Source organism: Lissotriton vulgaris, chromosome 2_1, assembly GCF_964263255.1.
Source record: "Lissotriton vulgaris chromosome 2_1, aLisVul1.2, whole genome shotgun sequence".
In the NCBI taxonomy this organism is placed as follows: Eukaryota; Metazoa; Chordata; class Amphibia; order Caudata; family Salamandridae; genus Lissotriton; species Lissotriton vulgaris.
The window spans coordinates 27,311,207-27,326,333 of record NC_141687.1 but is presented as its reverse complement, the minus strand read 5'-3'; the positions used below and the strand labels follow the sequence as shown (position 1 = coordinate 27,326,333).

The 15,127-nt window shown below is 48.2% G+C and overlaps 1 protein-coding gene across 1 annotated transcript in view; it reads right to left on the bottom strand.

Moving 5' to 3' along the window:
• The window catches only part of LOC147729493 (uncharacterized), a 2,015,126-nt gene that overhangs the window by 1,656,996 nt on the left and 343,003 nt on the right, over positions 1–15,127 (bottom strand). Inside the window, 1 exon segment of the mRNA XM_086954003.1 lies at positions 3,714–3,804. Within this exon segment, the coding sequence (XP_086810129.1) occupies positions 3,714–3,804 (91 nt within the window).

Below are 15,127 nucleotides of genomic sequence, written 5' to 3'. Positions count from 1 at the left end.
TATAAATGGGTATTTGATTTACCGTCCACCGGGGGGGGCATCGCAATTTATTGATAGCCTGATGGAGGTGGTCGCGCAACCGGCCCTACGCTACAATAGGCTCCTAATTTTAGGGGACCTTAACTTGCACCTGGAGGAGGAAGGTAATAGGCAAACTCAAGGGGTGATTGCCGTGCTGGAGTTACTCAAGCTGAAACTCCAATCTCTAATGCCGACCCATCAGGCAGGCCACCTTCTTGATCCTATTTTTTCTAATTGGAAGGATGTGGAGGTTCAGCCCCCGATTAGGGTACCATGGTCAGACTCTTATTTGATTCAGTTCTCTACACCAGGTCTGCCTAAAAGCCCCGTGCAAGCTAGGCCAGTGGTGCATAAACGCAGGCAATGGGGGAAACTCAATCAGGCTGACTTGGAGCTTGCCTTGAGGCTAGGTTGCCCCCCGTTGAGAGAGAACCTAGATGAAGCTTGGAAGGAATGTGAGGACTGGTTGGCCAGGGCCCTAGATAGTGTTGCGCCGTGGACGAAGAACGTCCCGGTGAGATGCACTAAGATGGCGCGGTGGGTCAATGCTGATTTGAGAGCGGCCAAGTCCGCATGCAAAGGCTTAGAACGCGCCTGGCGCAAAAACTATGAGAAGACGGCCAAGCAGGAATATAAGAACAGTCTGAAAGATTACCATGCCCTGATAAAGAGAACTAAAACAGAATTCTTAACTAAAAAAATTGAGCTTGCAGAAAACTCATCTAAGGAGCTCTTGTCCATATACAAGGAGCTGACTTCTCTTAATAGGACTCTTGTTCCAGACACTTATTTCAAGGAGATCTGTGAGGGCCTCGCAGATTACTTTGTGCAGAAGGTCGAGACCATTTATCGGTCCTTTCCAACGGGAGTGGATGAGATACCCTCAGCACAAGCCGGAGAAACAAGGCTAGGGGTAGATAAGTGCCTTAACCAGTTTGTGGTCCCGGACCTGCCGGAACTGTGGAAGATAGCCCGTAGTATTCAGTCAGGCTCGCCAACGGACGCGGCTCAACCTAAGATCTTTAAGAACCAGTTGGAACTTCTCATAAGTCATATAGGACGTCTGGCAGAGCTATCCTTTCAGGCAAGCTATGTGCCTCAAGATTGGAAAACAGCGCAGGTTATTCCGATCAAAAAAAAGGCCAACCTTCATCTGTCCCATTTGGACAATTTTCACTAAGCATGGGCGAAATTTCCCCGCAAAACCGCAAAAATTCCACAAATTCGCAAATTTTCCCACGAAATCGCTGATTTTTTTGCAATTTGCCCTGGAGTACTTTCTACTGGCTAATGCAGTAAGTGCTCCCTCATTGGGTAAATGTATAGTGCTTTTACTACCCTGCAGCTGCGTAAAGGGCCAGAAGACGTGTCTCCAGTGTCCATGTGTGCCTGTAACACAGACACAGGCACACATGGTCACTGGAGACACATCTTCTGGCCCTTTACGCAGCTACAGTGTAATAAAAGCACTATGGAGCAGATTTACAAGCCGCTTGCGCCTCTTTTGCGCTGCAGTTGCGTCACTTTTGTGATGCAGCAGCAGCACACAAGATGCGCCATGGTGCTGGGTATTAACAACGTGACACATCTGATAGATGCGTCACGTTGTAAAGCCCTGCGCCATAAGGAGGCGTTCCCGCGCAGGGGAGGGCGTTCCTACACAGGAACGCCTCCTAAAAGTGGCTGAGTGAAATCTACAAGATTTCACTGAGTCACTTTTAGGCCAATGCTGCGTCAAAACCCTGCGCCTGCTTGAAGCAGGCGCAAGGCTTGATGCAGCATTGGGGAGATAGGGCCCCCCAGAGCATTGCTGGAGCACCGTCCGCAATGTTAAAAGGCCAGGATGCACCCGCCTGTATGGAGGTGCATCCTAATTGAACTGGTGGGACCGCCACACGTCTGGTGGGCGGTCCAACACAGCTATGAAGGCGGGTGGACTGATGTCCGCCCGCCATCATAATGAGCCCTTAAGTTCTCAAGTCCATGGCAATCAGTCCAACCACAATCCTTTAATATATGGCTGATATTAGAGTGACATCATGACCCTGCCCCCCACTCTTCAACCGTTGCCGCTCTCATTATATGTGAACGTATCACCGATAGTCCTTGTTGGTCGTGTCTAATCCAGTGGATTACTTTGTTTTTAAGCATTTCCTCGTCCTCCCTCCTCTGTTTATTTAGTTTTGGAACATTAGTTAAATAGGTTCTATGTTCTCTTGGATTTTTGGTCAATCCTTCAGCACTGTACGTATTTCTTATTATTGGCGTTGCCCCTCCAATCCACTAAGTGCTGCGGGATGTATGTATCTCCTTTCTGTTGGCTAATTGAGGTTTTGGAAGGTCTGAGTCTAGGTGAAACATTAGGGTAACTTCCTAAAAGTGTGTGTTGGGTCTCTCTGTTTAATATTCTGTCCATACTCTGTGAATTGTATCTGTTCTCTATAGGACGTTCATTAATCCTAGTGAGTTGCCCGGGGGGCTGGGGGTTAGAATTTTCCTGTGTAGTGATCGGCATTGGTCTCTCTTGAAAGGGTTGAGATTTTATCATGTTTAGTTAACTTAAGTATCTCATTGCTGTTTCTTAATGTTGTTTTATTACTATTATTTACTTGCATTGTCGGTGATTGATTATTTATTTTTGTTAGGAGTGTTTTCACTTCATCAACACAACATCTACAATCACTGATTCCAGAAGGGTGTAGCGAGTCTACTTGTGGTAATGCTCCATTGTGTATTACAGGCTCTTCTTTTGATCCAGTTGATTTTCATGACCACGCCCTCCCCCTCTTTACTCTTGTCTGCATTAGGCTGGCCTCTTTTACCAACTGCTGCTCTTGTGTATGATTTAGCACTATAAAATGTTCCTTGGTAGGATTTGCTGACCTAAATGCAAGAATATCTTCCCCCACCGCATTAATGTCTATGGGTGTGTTACCCACACTTCTGTGTTATCCTCCCGATCGAAGAATAGTGTACCTGCTCGCTCAACATGCATTTGACTTCCTCTATTAGATCGTCTATTCTGCCACTGTACAAGTTTATCCTTCATTCCTCATTATGTTCGCAGTTTTCCCTTAAGAAGCCTCTGCAGTTTCCCTTTTTCCCATTGAACTTTGATTCCTATTCCTCACCCAACTATACACTTGTGTGCACTATACAACAACTAAACCCTCTTTGCAAGTTTGGCAGGAGTACTCTACAATACCAACAAGAAGAATTGAACTCAATATTGGCTCCGTTTTAGCACATCCGTTAAGTAGCGATCGCCAAATATATCCACTTAGTTCATCAGCACAAGGCTACCAAATGCAAGTTCTAAATATGAGCACAAGCGCACAGAAATAAGTCAAAGGCCTCAAGATGGAGGGGATGTAGTCCCAGCAACAAGCCCTGATCACTCTTAAATGAAGCCCCTTTCAATTACTACTGTGCCCGAGACTGCCATTACATGCCTTCCTTGGTGATTGCTTCAGGAAAGTGTTCCTAATTTCTGCCAGGACAAATGCTGGAGGACAGAAACTAGGAAACTGCGGGCATAAGAGAACTCCAGAAATGATGCTCATAACATTCTTCAATCGTCCACTGAGGAGAGTGGGTCTCTGATGGAAACAGCTTCTAGTGATTGATGAAGCACCTGTCTTTTCCTGACTACAGTACAACGGTAGTTTACAATACATAGGAAACTGACTTACCACGAGCTGACTCCTCGTGCTGCAGGTGACTTCCATACTTCAACAGGTACCGTTCAAGGTCAAAACTCGGATTCTTCAGTATGCGTCGTAACTGGGAGCAGATAACAGAGAACCGTGAAAAGGTGGAAAGCATTTCCTTTTAGCTCTAAATATATATTTCTTAAATTATTTTATTGATGAATGTTAGGAAATGCAGTATATTCTATGGTGTGGTTGTGCAACCCCACCCGGTGATACCCTTACCAACCCCTTTTGGACCCTTATGTTTCGTGTGTCACACCTTCAACTCAACTCTGGGTGGCTGCGGTTTTAAGCACCAAGGCTTATACAGAGGTAAAAGTGTAAAACCGTTAAACAGAACTAAAACAATCGCAGAAAAAATCTACAAGTCACTAAAGTAATCCGATACCAATGAAAAATGTCCTAGCTATCGTAACGGAAAGTTTCAATTCTTTTAAGGACTTGAAAGTTAGGATTATGCCTTATTTCTTCACTTTATCCGTATAGCAGCCATTCAAAACAAACAAGACTACATTTCCCATCAACTCTGGGGAAATCTGCAGTCAAAACAAAATGTCCAATTAGAAAATTCCTGGGTGCACCAATCAGGGCCTTCCAATCTCCTGATAGTCTGCCTTCACTGGCCCTTCTTCCTCTTTCTTTGCGCAAAGTCAGCCGGCAACCCAGACCTCAGGCATCTTGTTTATTTGAGTCTGAACTGACGAGGAACAAAGGGAGTCATCAATTCGTGAGAGAATCTGATGTGAGCAGAAAGCAGTACAAGGCAGACATCTGACAAAATAATGACAAGTATCATAAGGGAAACGAATGATGAATTAATAACATCAGCATTTAAGAATGTCCGGAGCAGCAATAGCAGTCTGTTTACGCCTAATACAATTCAAATACTTGCACCGTACATATTATACCAGAGAGAGATTGTGGAAGGCAGGGCTTATCGAGTCCCTGGCGTGTTTGCGATGTGGTTACGAGTTGGGCACCCTTTTGCATACAGTGTGGGAATGTAGTGGCCTGGCGAGATACTGGAAAGGTGTGTGGGACTGTTTGTCGGAGGTGCTGGGGTGGGAGCTCCCTCGCACGGCGAAACTGGGCCTGCTTCATGTGCTTGAAGGGGTGGGCGGAAAGGTCTACAAGCGGCACTTGCTACTGCTGGGACTAACACTGGCCAAACGTGATGTGGCTCAGGCCTGGAAGGACCCTGGGGCTCCCAAGGTGGCCGGGTGGAAGAAAGGCCTGGACTTTTGCATGGGACTGGAGCGGCCGGTGTTCGAGGCCAGAGGCTGCCCTACAAAGCATTATAAAATATGGAAGAGATGGGCGGACTACAGGGGATTGTGGCTGGAGCCCCCACCGCCGCCAAGGGGCGAGGAGGGGCAGATGTAGAGGGCATGTTGAGGCTCGGTTATATCCATGTATGACATTTACCCATAACAGTGGTGGGGAGACGGAGTGTTGCAGGACGGGGGGGGGGGAGGTTGGGTAGTTGGGGGGGGGAGTAGAGTGTTGAGGGCATTTTCCAATAAATGTATAGCACAACATGAATCGTGATTGTAGTCACAGCCCCTCCGGGGTTGGAGCACTGTGGATGTTTATTTCTGCGATTCAATAAAACCAGTTTTGAAAAAAAAAAAGAATGTCCGGAGCATAATAAAATAATCAAAATAAGGAAAAAAGAAAACACGATAGGAAATAGAACTCAAAATGCGTTTACTTACTGAAATACAGGGTGGGGTATCCTGGAACGATCCGTAGGGCAGGATAATCCTCGCCTTCGAGTCCTTAATAGAATTGAAACTTTCAGTTACGATAGCTAGGAAATGTTTCAGTCTATGTCTGGACTGGAGGCGAGGATTATGCTAGTTCAAAGCTTGTTTACGACACGGGGAGTTATATTTAGCACAGGCTTGAAGTAGAACCTCTTAAAGGTGGAGTCCAAAGACCACTCTACCGTGTTGAGGATATCCTCTAAACGGGCACCCAAGCCAAATGCTTTTGAAGCCATTGCTCCTCTTGCTGAGTGAGCACCAAAGTCATGGAGGCTCATGCCAGCTTCCTGCATAACCCATCTAACCCAGCTGGCAATGGTAGTGGAAGAGACCGCCTTGAAAGGCTTGCGGAGAGCAATGAGGAGTTGGCGTTTGCCTGGAGGCCAAACTTCTTCTGTCATTTCCTCGTAAGCTTTTAGACAGCGAACCACGCACAACTTGGGAGAGTCCGGGAATTCTGGATCAGAAATCACTCTGGTGTGGCACTTAGTTCGTCAGTGAAAGGTAAAGGTCACTCCTAAGGGGGTAAACATCCTAGACGTGATGCCCAAGGCACTTACATCGGACACACGCCTACATGAGATCAGACAAAGCAACATTACCAATTTGGCCAAAAGTTCTTTCCATGAAAGAAAACTGTTAGGTTGCCAGGACAAGAACAAATTCAAAACCTGGTTCACATCCCATAGAGCAGAGTAACAGGGTCCCAGAGGCAAGGAAAGCCGAATGCCTCGGAGAAGCTTGCAGACAAGAGGGTGCTCCCTGAAAGGGGAATTGTTAATGGGAACATGACCAGCAGAGATAGCAGAAAAAAAGGTGTTAATAGAATGGTAGGCCAGGTCACTGGAGGCCAAGTGAGCCAAGAGGTTGAGAACGAACACTAAATCTGAGCCCATGGGATTGGTGCTCCTTCGCAGACACCAATGAGACCATCTGCCCCATGCAAATCTATAATGTTTGAAGGTACTGTCCGCCCACGTCTTAGACATGAGGTCCTCAGCTTCTGCTGAAAGGCTCGGGACCTCCCATCGTCTCCGGAAATCCTCCATGCTACAAGTCGCAACGAGTTCTGCAGAACTAGAGGATGGGGAACCCTGTCGGGATTGAGCAGCAGATGCGGTAGAAGGGGGAGTAGGATTGGAGAATCCCAAGAAAATTCCAGAAGAACTGGAAAAGATACCTGAGATCTCCAAAGGAGAGACAGGACTACCAACTCTGCTCTTTGGCGCCCAGCGTGGGAGCGTGGGCCGTCACCCTGGTAAGCTTTGCAAAAGGCGGAAACGGGTACCCCGACTCCCGGCTCCAATCCTGGAGAAAGGCATCTGTGGACACCGCTAAGGAGTCTACCCTCCAACTGAACAAGGCAGCCTGGCCATGCGCAGAGCTATCACAGAGGAGCTGGCCGCGGTTCTTGATGCATGTGGCACCCCCACCTAGGATGACGACTCACCTATGAATAAGGCTCCAACACCAACAGATCTCCACTTGGTCACTATATGCTGCTTGTGCAGTTCTGCCCTTATGCCGCCAAAGAAGGGGAGCAGTTACTGGAGCGGGACTGAGCATAGCGCCTCTAGGCACCGAGAGGTAAGGGGCGCCGAGCCGGGGGTGCCCGAGCCAGGGGAGCCGAGCTGGGGGTGCTCACACTGGGTCCCACAACCACGGAGCCTGTCTTCTGCTCCCCCATATCCGTAGGAGCGGGGAAAGCAGTACACCCACCCCCCCCTGAAATACCCAGAGAGCGACCCGCAGTCTCTGCCACTGCAGAGTCTGTGCACAAAGTTTATCTGAGGTCTTGTTATAACCGTGTGATCCTCACTCCAGATTCCTCTGAGCTACTCCTATGAAAGAGCTGGGAGGTCTTCATCTGGCTGCAGACTGACGTGCAGACTCGGTGTGGTGCCCCGCGGTGAGCTACTGCCCAGCAGCTGCTGCATGAAAAGGAGCACCAAATACGCCATTCAACATCAAATAACAAGAGGTGAGGGCTTGAAAATAACAATAACACCCGCAACTGCGTTCACATTACACTGCGTTCAGTGAAGAGCAGAGAGAACCGCGAGCGTGCCAATAACCAGCCCGGCGCCGCTGTAGAGTCCGCCACAATAGTAACAGGTAACGAGAAGGTTGGAAACATGGTATGCCTACATGCCTACTTGCTTTACGCTTGACTGATGTTATGATATTTGTAAATCGTGGCTCCTTATCGCGAGAGCAACTGTACTTACTACTGAGACACAGTCATGTACGTGGAGGGCATTGGTGAGATCCTGTGTCCTTTTTTAGAACTATTAGAAGTTTAGCCCGTCCTTCCCTTTTAACCTCTGTCATTCTCTGCACACTCAAAGTGTGGAAAAGGGTTCCAGGATTCCCGACCCCAACATGGCCCGTTGTATAGAATTTTAGGACCCTAGTGTAATGTTCTCGATTTATGCCCTTATATAGTTATAAATCACCATATCCTTATGTAGGCATAGAAATCATAACCATATTTAGACATAGCTCATGCAGACCAAATACGGCATGGCTACTTCCACTAGTTCCGAAAATCCACAACGATTTCTTGGAAAACTCGGCTTCAGCAGCTAGGGACTTCCCCTTGCTTGAATACTGATTTATCCAAGAACTCATGGAGTTTTCAAAGAACTGAGACTCTTTGATGACATTATTACGTCAAACTCGGCACCTTCAAGGTATAAATATGCCCACACTTGCCTTAGCCAACACACGGTGGTTTGGAGCAGTTCGACTATCTACTTGCCCTACGCATCCTGCTACAGCAAGTGCCGAAGGAAGCCGACCCTCCAGCAGACGCACTGAGAGAGTCGCTGTATTTTCTCTTGCCGAGAAATCCAGCTCCAGTGTTTCCAAGCTACCCTTGCGGGTTGTTGGGAAATCGAGTCCTGAGACTGACCCTCTTCATTCTAAACCAAGGTACAGAGCTGATTAGACCCTAAGAGAAATCTTGGATAGATTCTTGGCAAAGAATACTAAATTTATGTTACACTTCACTTACTTCTTCCCTCGTACTAGACTCAGGTTAGGTACACCGGGGTAGGCGTATTTAAGAAGCACTAGTTGAGGACTTTTTAGCCTTTGTGATTTATGTATGCATTTATCCGTGGTCTAGAAACCATACACAGCTCTTACAGTATTATTTTATTCTACTCCTCTTACTGTACGCATTTTACTTTGCAACTAGTATTACGATTGTTCATTTCTTCTGCTTGAGAAAGAAGACTGTTCAATAAATACCTTTTATTGAAGACGCCCGCCTATCTAATTCTCTGCAACTCTGGAGAAACGAAGCATGCACGAATGACTGAGAAAAATATCTATCTATTGTTTTAGCGACTCTGAAGATCAGTTTTATCTTGGGGAAACAAAGTTGTCATGTTTATGCGGTTGTCAGAAACTAAATCCCTTCTTGTAAATTCGAGAAAGTTTCTAGTGACCTCTGAGCTAGCTGGCACTCACAATTAAGTCTAATATATTTTGATAGAGACCTAGTAGACATAAATCCTACGTCACATCTATAGGATATATTATTCCAATGCGCAGAGCCTATTGGGAATATAGGAACTACACTACAAGCCGACAGTGGTGACTTTTTTCCCCCTTGCTAATCTTTTACTTTTACTTACAAAATCCTGCCAGGATTCTGCCTGGCCTCAAGAGGACGTCTGGAATTTTCTCGGACCATGGCTCCCGACCCACCCGCACTATTCTGACATTTCCCTGAGTACACTTGACCCATACCCGGACAGTGGAGTTCGAGCATTTTGTCCGACACCCAGTGGAGCTGCTCTCTTCAGCTAATTGAGGAGATCGGCCTTGATTCATGCCCTGACCGTCACCTGCCCAGCTGGACACTGGACACAGTTTTCTCCCTGTCTCGCCCTCCCCCCCTCTGCGTATTTCTGATGTTCTGCCTTTTCCTTGTCTCCTTTCTTTCCATCTTTCTGACCGATGCCCATTGGAGCTTCCTAGATAGTTATAGGGGAGACAGGCTTTGGATTTTCTCCCTGGCCGTCACCTATCCTTCCGGTCTTTGGGTCGACTTTCCCTTTTATATCTTATTCCATCTTCCCCCCTCATCCACTTCCTTCTCACTCCCCCTCTCCTCCTTCCCTCTCTACTTGTCTCGCCCGGAGTGCACATGATCTCTACCCCGACAGCGGAGTCCGAGCATTTTGTCCGATGCCCAGTGGAGCTGCTATGTTCAGCTAATGAGGAGATCGGCCTTGGTTCATCCCCTGACCGTCATCGGCCCAGCCGGACCTTCTTCCCGTCTCGCCCAGCCCCCTCATCGTATTTCTGGCGCTCTGCTTTCTCCTCGTCACCTTTCTTACCAGTTTTCGGACCGATGCCTGTTGGAGCTTCCTAGCGAGCTATAGAGGAGACTGGCTTTGCATTATCTCCCTGGCTGTCACTTACCCACTCGGTCTTTATGTCTTTTCCGTCTTCCCCCTCATACTCTCCCTTCTCACTCCACCTCTCCCCTTTCCCTCTCTATTTGTCTCTCCGATCATTAGACACAGTTCTTCCTCGTCTCTCTGTTATGGCTCCTTCTTCCCCTCCCTTCCTATAAATCCTCTCAACCTCGTTGTTTGTTTACTGTACCTTACTACGCTATACCTTACTACGCTATTGTAACTGATGTAATTTGTAATGCAACATTCCTCTGTTATAGCGCTCTGATACCTACGGGTCTAGCCAGCACTTTATAATCCTTTTGATGTAGCTTCTAATGCAACATTCCCTTGGTTATGCGCTCTGATATCTCCAGGTCTAGATAGCGCTGTATAACCTTCGGAAATAAAATAAACTAAAACACTGTTTTTCCTGAACGCTGAGACCTGTGCAACATGGCTGAGGACCGGTGGACCTGCTTGACAGCTAATGAGGAGATTGGCCTTGGTTTCCCCCTTGACCTTCACCTACTCAGCAGGACATTGGGCATTGTTCCTCCTTGTCTGTCCGCTAATACTCCTTCCTCCCCTCCATCCTACGAAATATTGAAACATTGTTTATGTGTACTGTACCTTACTATGCTCTTGTATCTGATGTAACTTGTAACGCAACAAACCTAAATGTAAAGCTCTCTGATACCCTCTTAGGTCAAGTTCGCCCTATATAATACTTTATAAATAAAATAAAATAATAATAATAAATAAAATATCTGTAAAACCGAGAAAGCTAGTGATCAAGCTTCGAGGCAAAGAGGTTGATTGAAAAGGGTCCCCAAAGGTTGTTCAACCTCTGAAAGACGTCCGAGTCCAGCTTTCACAGACTGGAATCCCGGGAGTGGCAGAATGAAATCCGGCATCATATTATCCCGGCCTGGAAGATATTCCGCCGTCACCGATACATGATGATCCAGGCAATATTGCCAAAAGCTGGCTGCTAGATTGGAAAGGGCCTTGGACCTGGGGCTGCCCAGATGATTGATGTAGCGGACTGCCGAGATGTTTTCCATCTTGAGGAGCACCGTAGACTGGATGAAGTCCCTTGTCCAACAACGCACCGCAAAGGAGCCTGCCAATAGCTCCAGGCAGTTGATATGTAATTTGCGCTTGTCTAGAGACCACAATCCTCTAGTAGAAAAATTGCTGCTCCTGGTTCCCTAGCCTAGGTTGCAGGCATTGTATTCGATAACTAAATCTGGAGCAGAACCGAAGATCGTTCGACCATTCCGGGCCTCCATGTGTTAGAGCCACCATTGAATTTCTTCCTTGGGCTAATCCGACAGAGTTACTTTGTGGGAGTAAGGGCACCCCCTCCGAAGGTAAATCGCTTTGAGATGTTGCAACGCACTGTAATGTAGGGGGCCTGGGAAGATCACCTGATAGAGGTGGAGAGAAGGCCCACTAACCTTGCTAAATCCCTGGGGGAAACTTGCGATCTGACCAGAGTACAACGCAACTCGTGGCGGATCTTTGTGACTTTCCAAGGTGGAAGACTGAGAGTAGAGGACTTTGAGTCTATCACGAAACCCAGAAATGTCAGAGTCTGAGAGGGACAGAGCATTGACTTTGCTTCATTGATGACAAACCCTAGACCTGAAGATGATGATGAAGCTGGCGAGGGCAAGCATCCATAAGAAGAAGTTCGTTGAGGTAAACAATGATTCAAATGCCCCGAGCTCTCAGCCAGTCTACCACTGGTTTGAGGACCTTGGTAAAACACCACGGGGCCAAAGACAGGCCAAACGGAAGGGAGGCAAACTGGAATGTGCAGCCTTGCCAAGAGAACTGGAGGAACCATCGGTGGGGAGTAAAAATAGGAATCACCAGGTAAGCATCTTATAAGTCGAGGCGAACCATCCAGTCGGCCGGACGCAATACATGGATGACTTCCATCATGAAGTGGCGGTAAACCAACCACTCATTGAACTTGCTTAAGTTGATCAATGGGTGTTTGCGCCCGTTGGGTTTGTCCACTAGAAGTAGGTTGCTGACAAAACTCTCTGAGTGGATAATCGTTGGCACTATAGCTCCCTTGGAAAGGTGGGAGAAGACCTCTTTGTCTACCAAAGCGGCATCCTGTTTGGAAAACTGGATAGGGCGGGGTCTGGTGCACTGGTAGGGGACCCCCAGTTACTCTATGCGGAAGCCCTGGATAGTCTGTAGAACCCACTGATCCCCCGTGACAGAAGTCCAAGCCTGGAAAAAATTCCTCAGCCTCCCCCCTATTTTTAAATGGGAAAAAGGGAGGACACTCACCGTTGGAAGAGGATGCAGCTCCTCGATAGCTTAGTCCCTTGCCACGTTTTCCTCTGATGGAGTAAAAGTTGCCAAAGCGGGACTGGGTTTGATAGCTGCCTCTGATGGAGCCTTACCCTCTAGGCTGGTGGTTGGCGCCACGGCCGGTCGGGTGGGCCCTGCCTCGACCGGCCCTGCGGGTAACCCGGGGGGAAACTTTTTTATGGTGGACTGAGCCCTGTCAGGGGAAGTGAATGCGTTGACGAATTTGCCCAATTCTTTCACAAAGGGGTCAACAAAGAATCCCCCTTGGGCTACTGCTCCAGCTTCCGAATCTGCAAGATCCCCAGGTATGGGGTCCACCTTGATAAGAAGAGAGCGACGGCGCTCAGTCGAAATGGCACAGTTGGCATTGCAAAGGAATCCTATAGCTCTCTGAGCCAATCCAGAAAGGGAGTCGGGAGAAATGAGTGAGCCTGCTGACTTGGCTTCTTCTGTCATATCGAGTATTTTTGTCAAGGGGCCGAGGACATCAAAAAGTTTGTCCTGGCAGGACGGCCAGGATCTGTCAATCCCCTTCTTGGGGTCACGCATGAATTTTTGAAGGAATGTCGCCGTGCGGGTGTCGATCTCAGGCGTAAATGCTACTTTGCAGTCCAAAGACGGGCGGGGGCATTCCATGTGTTCTTCTCTAGAGGCTTTCTAATGCACATGACTACATACTCAGCCACCTTATCCGCTGGGGCCCAGTCAGAAGATCTTGGATGGATGATCTCATCTGGATCAAACATATCATAGACGTCTGGCAACGGAGTGGGGTTGGAAGGTCTGGAGGGTGCGTTGCAGGTATCCCCTGCGCCCCGAGGAACAGAAAGGGTAGCCCCTTGTGGGAGACTCGGTTGGGTAGCTAGGAAAGCTTTTTTAAGCCTGTTGAAGGCCGTAGCGTCCATTCCCACATCCCAAGGGCATTTGGCGGGAGGGGGAAGAGGGGTTCGGCACTGCAGATGAAGGAATCATCAGAGGAGGGGGGCCACAGGTTGGCCTATTTTCGGCATTAATCTGTCTTCAATGGGGGGCCATAGCTTCCCCTACTGCCCTATAAATAGATGTATCCACTGCGTCATAGAACTCATCCTCCCATTGGAGGTCGGTCAGGGCGTTCTCCCCTCCTTGGGAGTCATTGTCGTAACCAAATTCCAAGATGGTAAAAGTATAGATGAGCTGTTAAAAAGGAGAATGTTCTGGGTGTCGGAACAGGCTGGGGAAGCACCAGGTTTATAGGAGGCTGGGTGTCATCCGGGATGAGGGGCAAGCAACCTCGCAATTTAAACAATGAGGGGGAAAAAACCATGGGCACGTGTGTCTGGTGACTGAAAAAATACAAATATTTAATCAAAACACTGGCCTGGGACCAAAGTGCCCACTGAGCGTGAAAACGCGAAATACAGGACCCTCAGAGGGCGTAGGATGAAAGATGATACAGACTCCACCTGAAGTGCCTAGTGGAGAATGGTAAATGCAGTGCCGAACTGGTCTTAGAAATGCTTGCAGACAGGGTCAGATTGGGATCAAAATTTGGCCAGGGCACTGACGAAAAAAGTGGCCCACGTTCAAGGGGCGTGGCATACATTTAAGGGGCGTGGCCTACAGTTAAGGGGCGTGGCCCACATTTAAGGGGCGTGCCCTTTCATGAAACACTATTTGGTTACTCTTTGAGGTTTAATTCGTACAGAAATATTTAGTAAATAAAGCCTTTTAAAGCTTACAGCTGATTATCTCTCACCTGATTATCCTCTGAGGCGGAAGCCGGAGGACTGCACGATTACATTTGCCCACTGTTTTTAAAACTGTCACTTCATTATTACTTGTGTTTTTAAAAGCGAACGAAGCTTACTTTGTTTACAGCGCCAGCTTGTCAGCGCTAAAGCAGCCCTCCCAACCCTCCTGATACAGCGAGCCCACCGCTGAGACAGGGGAACGCCCTCACCGCCAGCGCGGTCGAAAGGCTTAGCCACGCCCACTGCGTGACCACGCCCACCAGGAAATAGTATTTAAACGCTGTCACACAGCGCAACGATCACTCTCACCTGATTATCCTCTGAGGCAGAAGCCGGAGGACTGCACGATTACATTTGCCCACTGTTTTTAAAACTGTCACTTCATTATTACTTGTGTTTTTAAAAGCGAACGAAGCTTACTTTGTTTACAGCGCCAGCTTGTCAGCGCTAAAGCAGCCCTCCCTACCCTCCTGATACAGCGAGCCCTCCGCTGAGACAGGGGAACGCCCTCACCGCCAGCGCGGTCGAAAGGCTTAGCCACGCCCACTGCGTGACCACGCCCACCAGGAAATAGTATTTAAACGCTGTCACACAGCGCAACGATCACTCTCACCTGATTATCCTCTGAGGCGGAAGCCGGAGGACTGCACGATTACATTTGCCCACTGTTTTTAAAACTGTCACTTCATTATTACTTGTGTTTTTAAAAGCGAACGAAGCTTACTTTGTTTACAGCGCCAGCTTGTCAGCGCTAAAGCAGCCCTCCCAACCCTCCTGATACAGCGAGCCCACCGCTGAGACAGGGGAACGCCCTCACCGCCAGCGCGGTCGAAAGGCTTAGCCACGCCCACTGCGTGACCACGCCCACCAGGAAATAGTATTTAAACGCTGTCACACAGCGCAACGATCACTCTCACCTGATTATCCTCTGAGGCGGAAGCCGGAGGACTGCACGATTACATTTGCCCACTGTTTTTAAAACTGTCACTTCATTATTACTTGTGTTTTTAAAAGCGAACGAAGCTTACTTTGTTTACAGCGCCAGCTTGTCAGCGCTAAAGCAGCCCTCCCAACCCTCCTGATACAGCGAGCCCACCGCTGAGACAGGGGAACGCCCTCACCGCCAGCGCGGTCGAAAGGCTTAG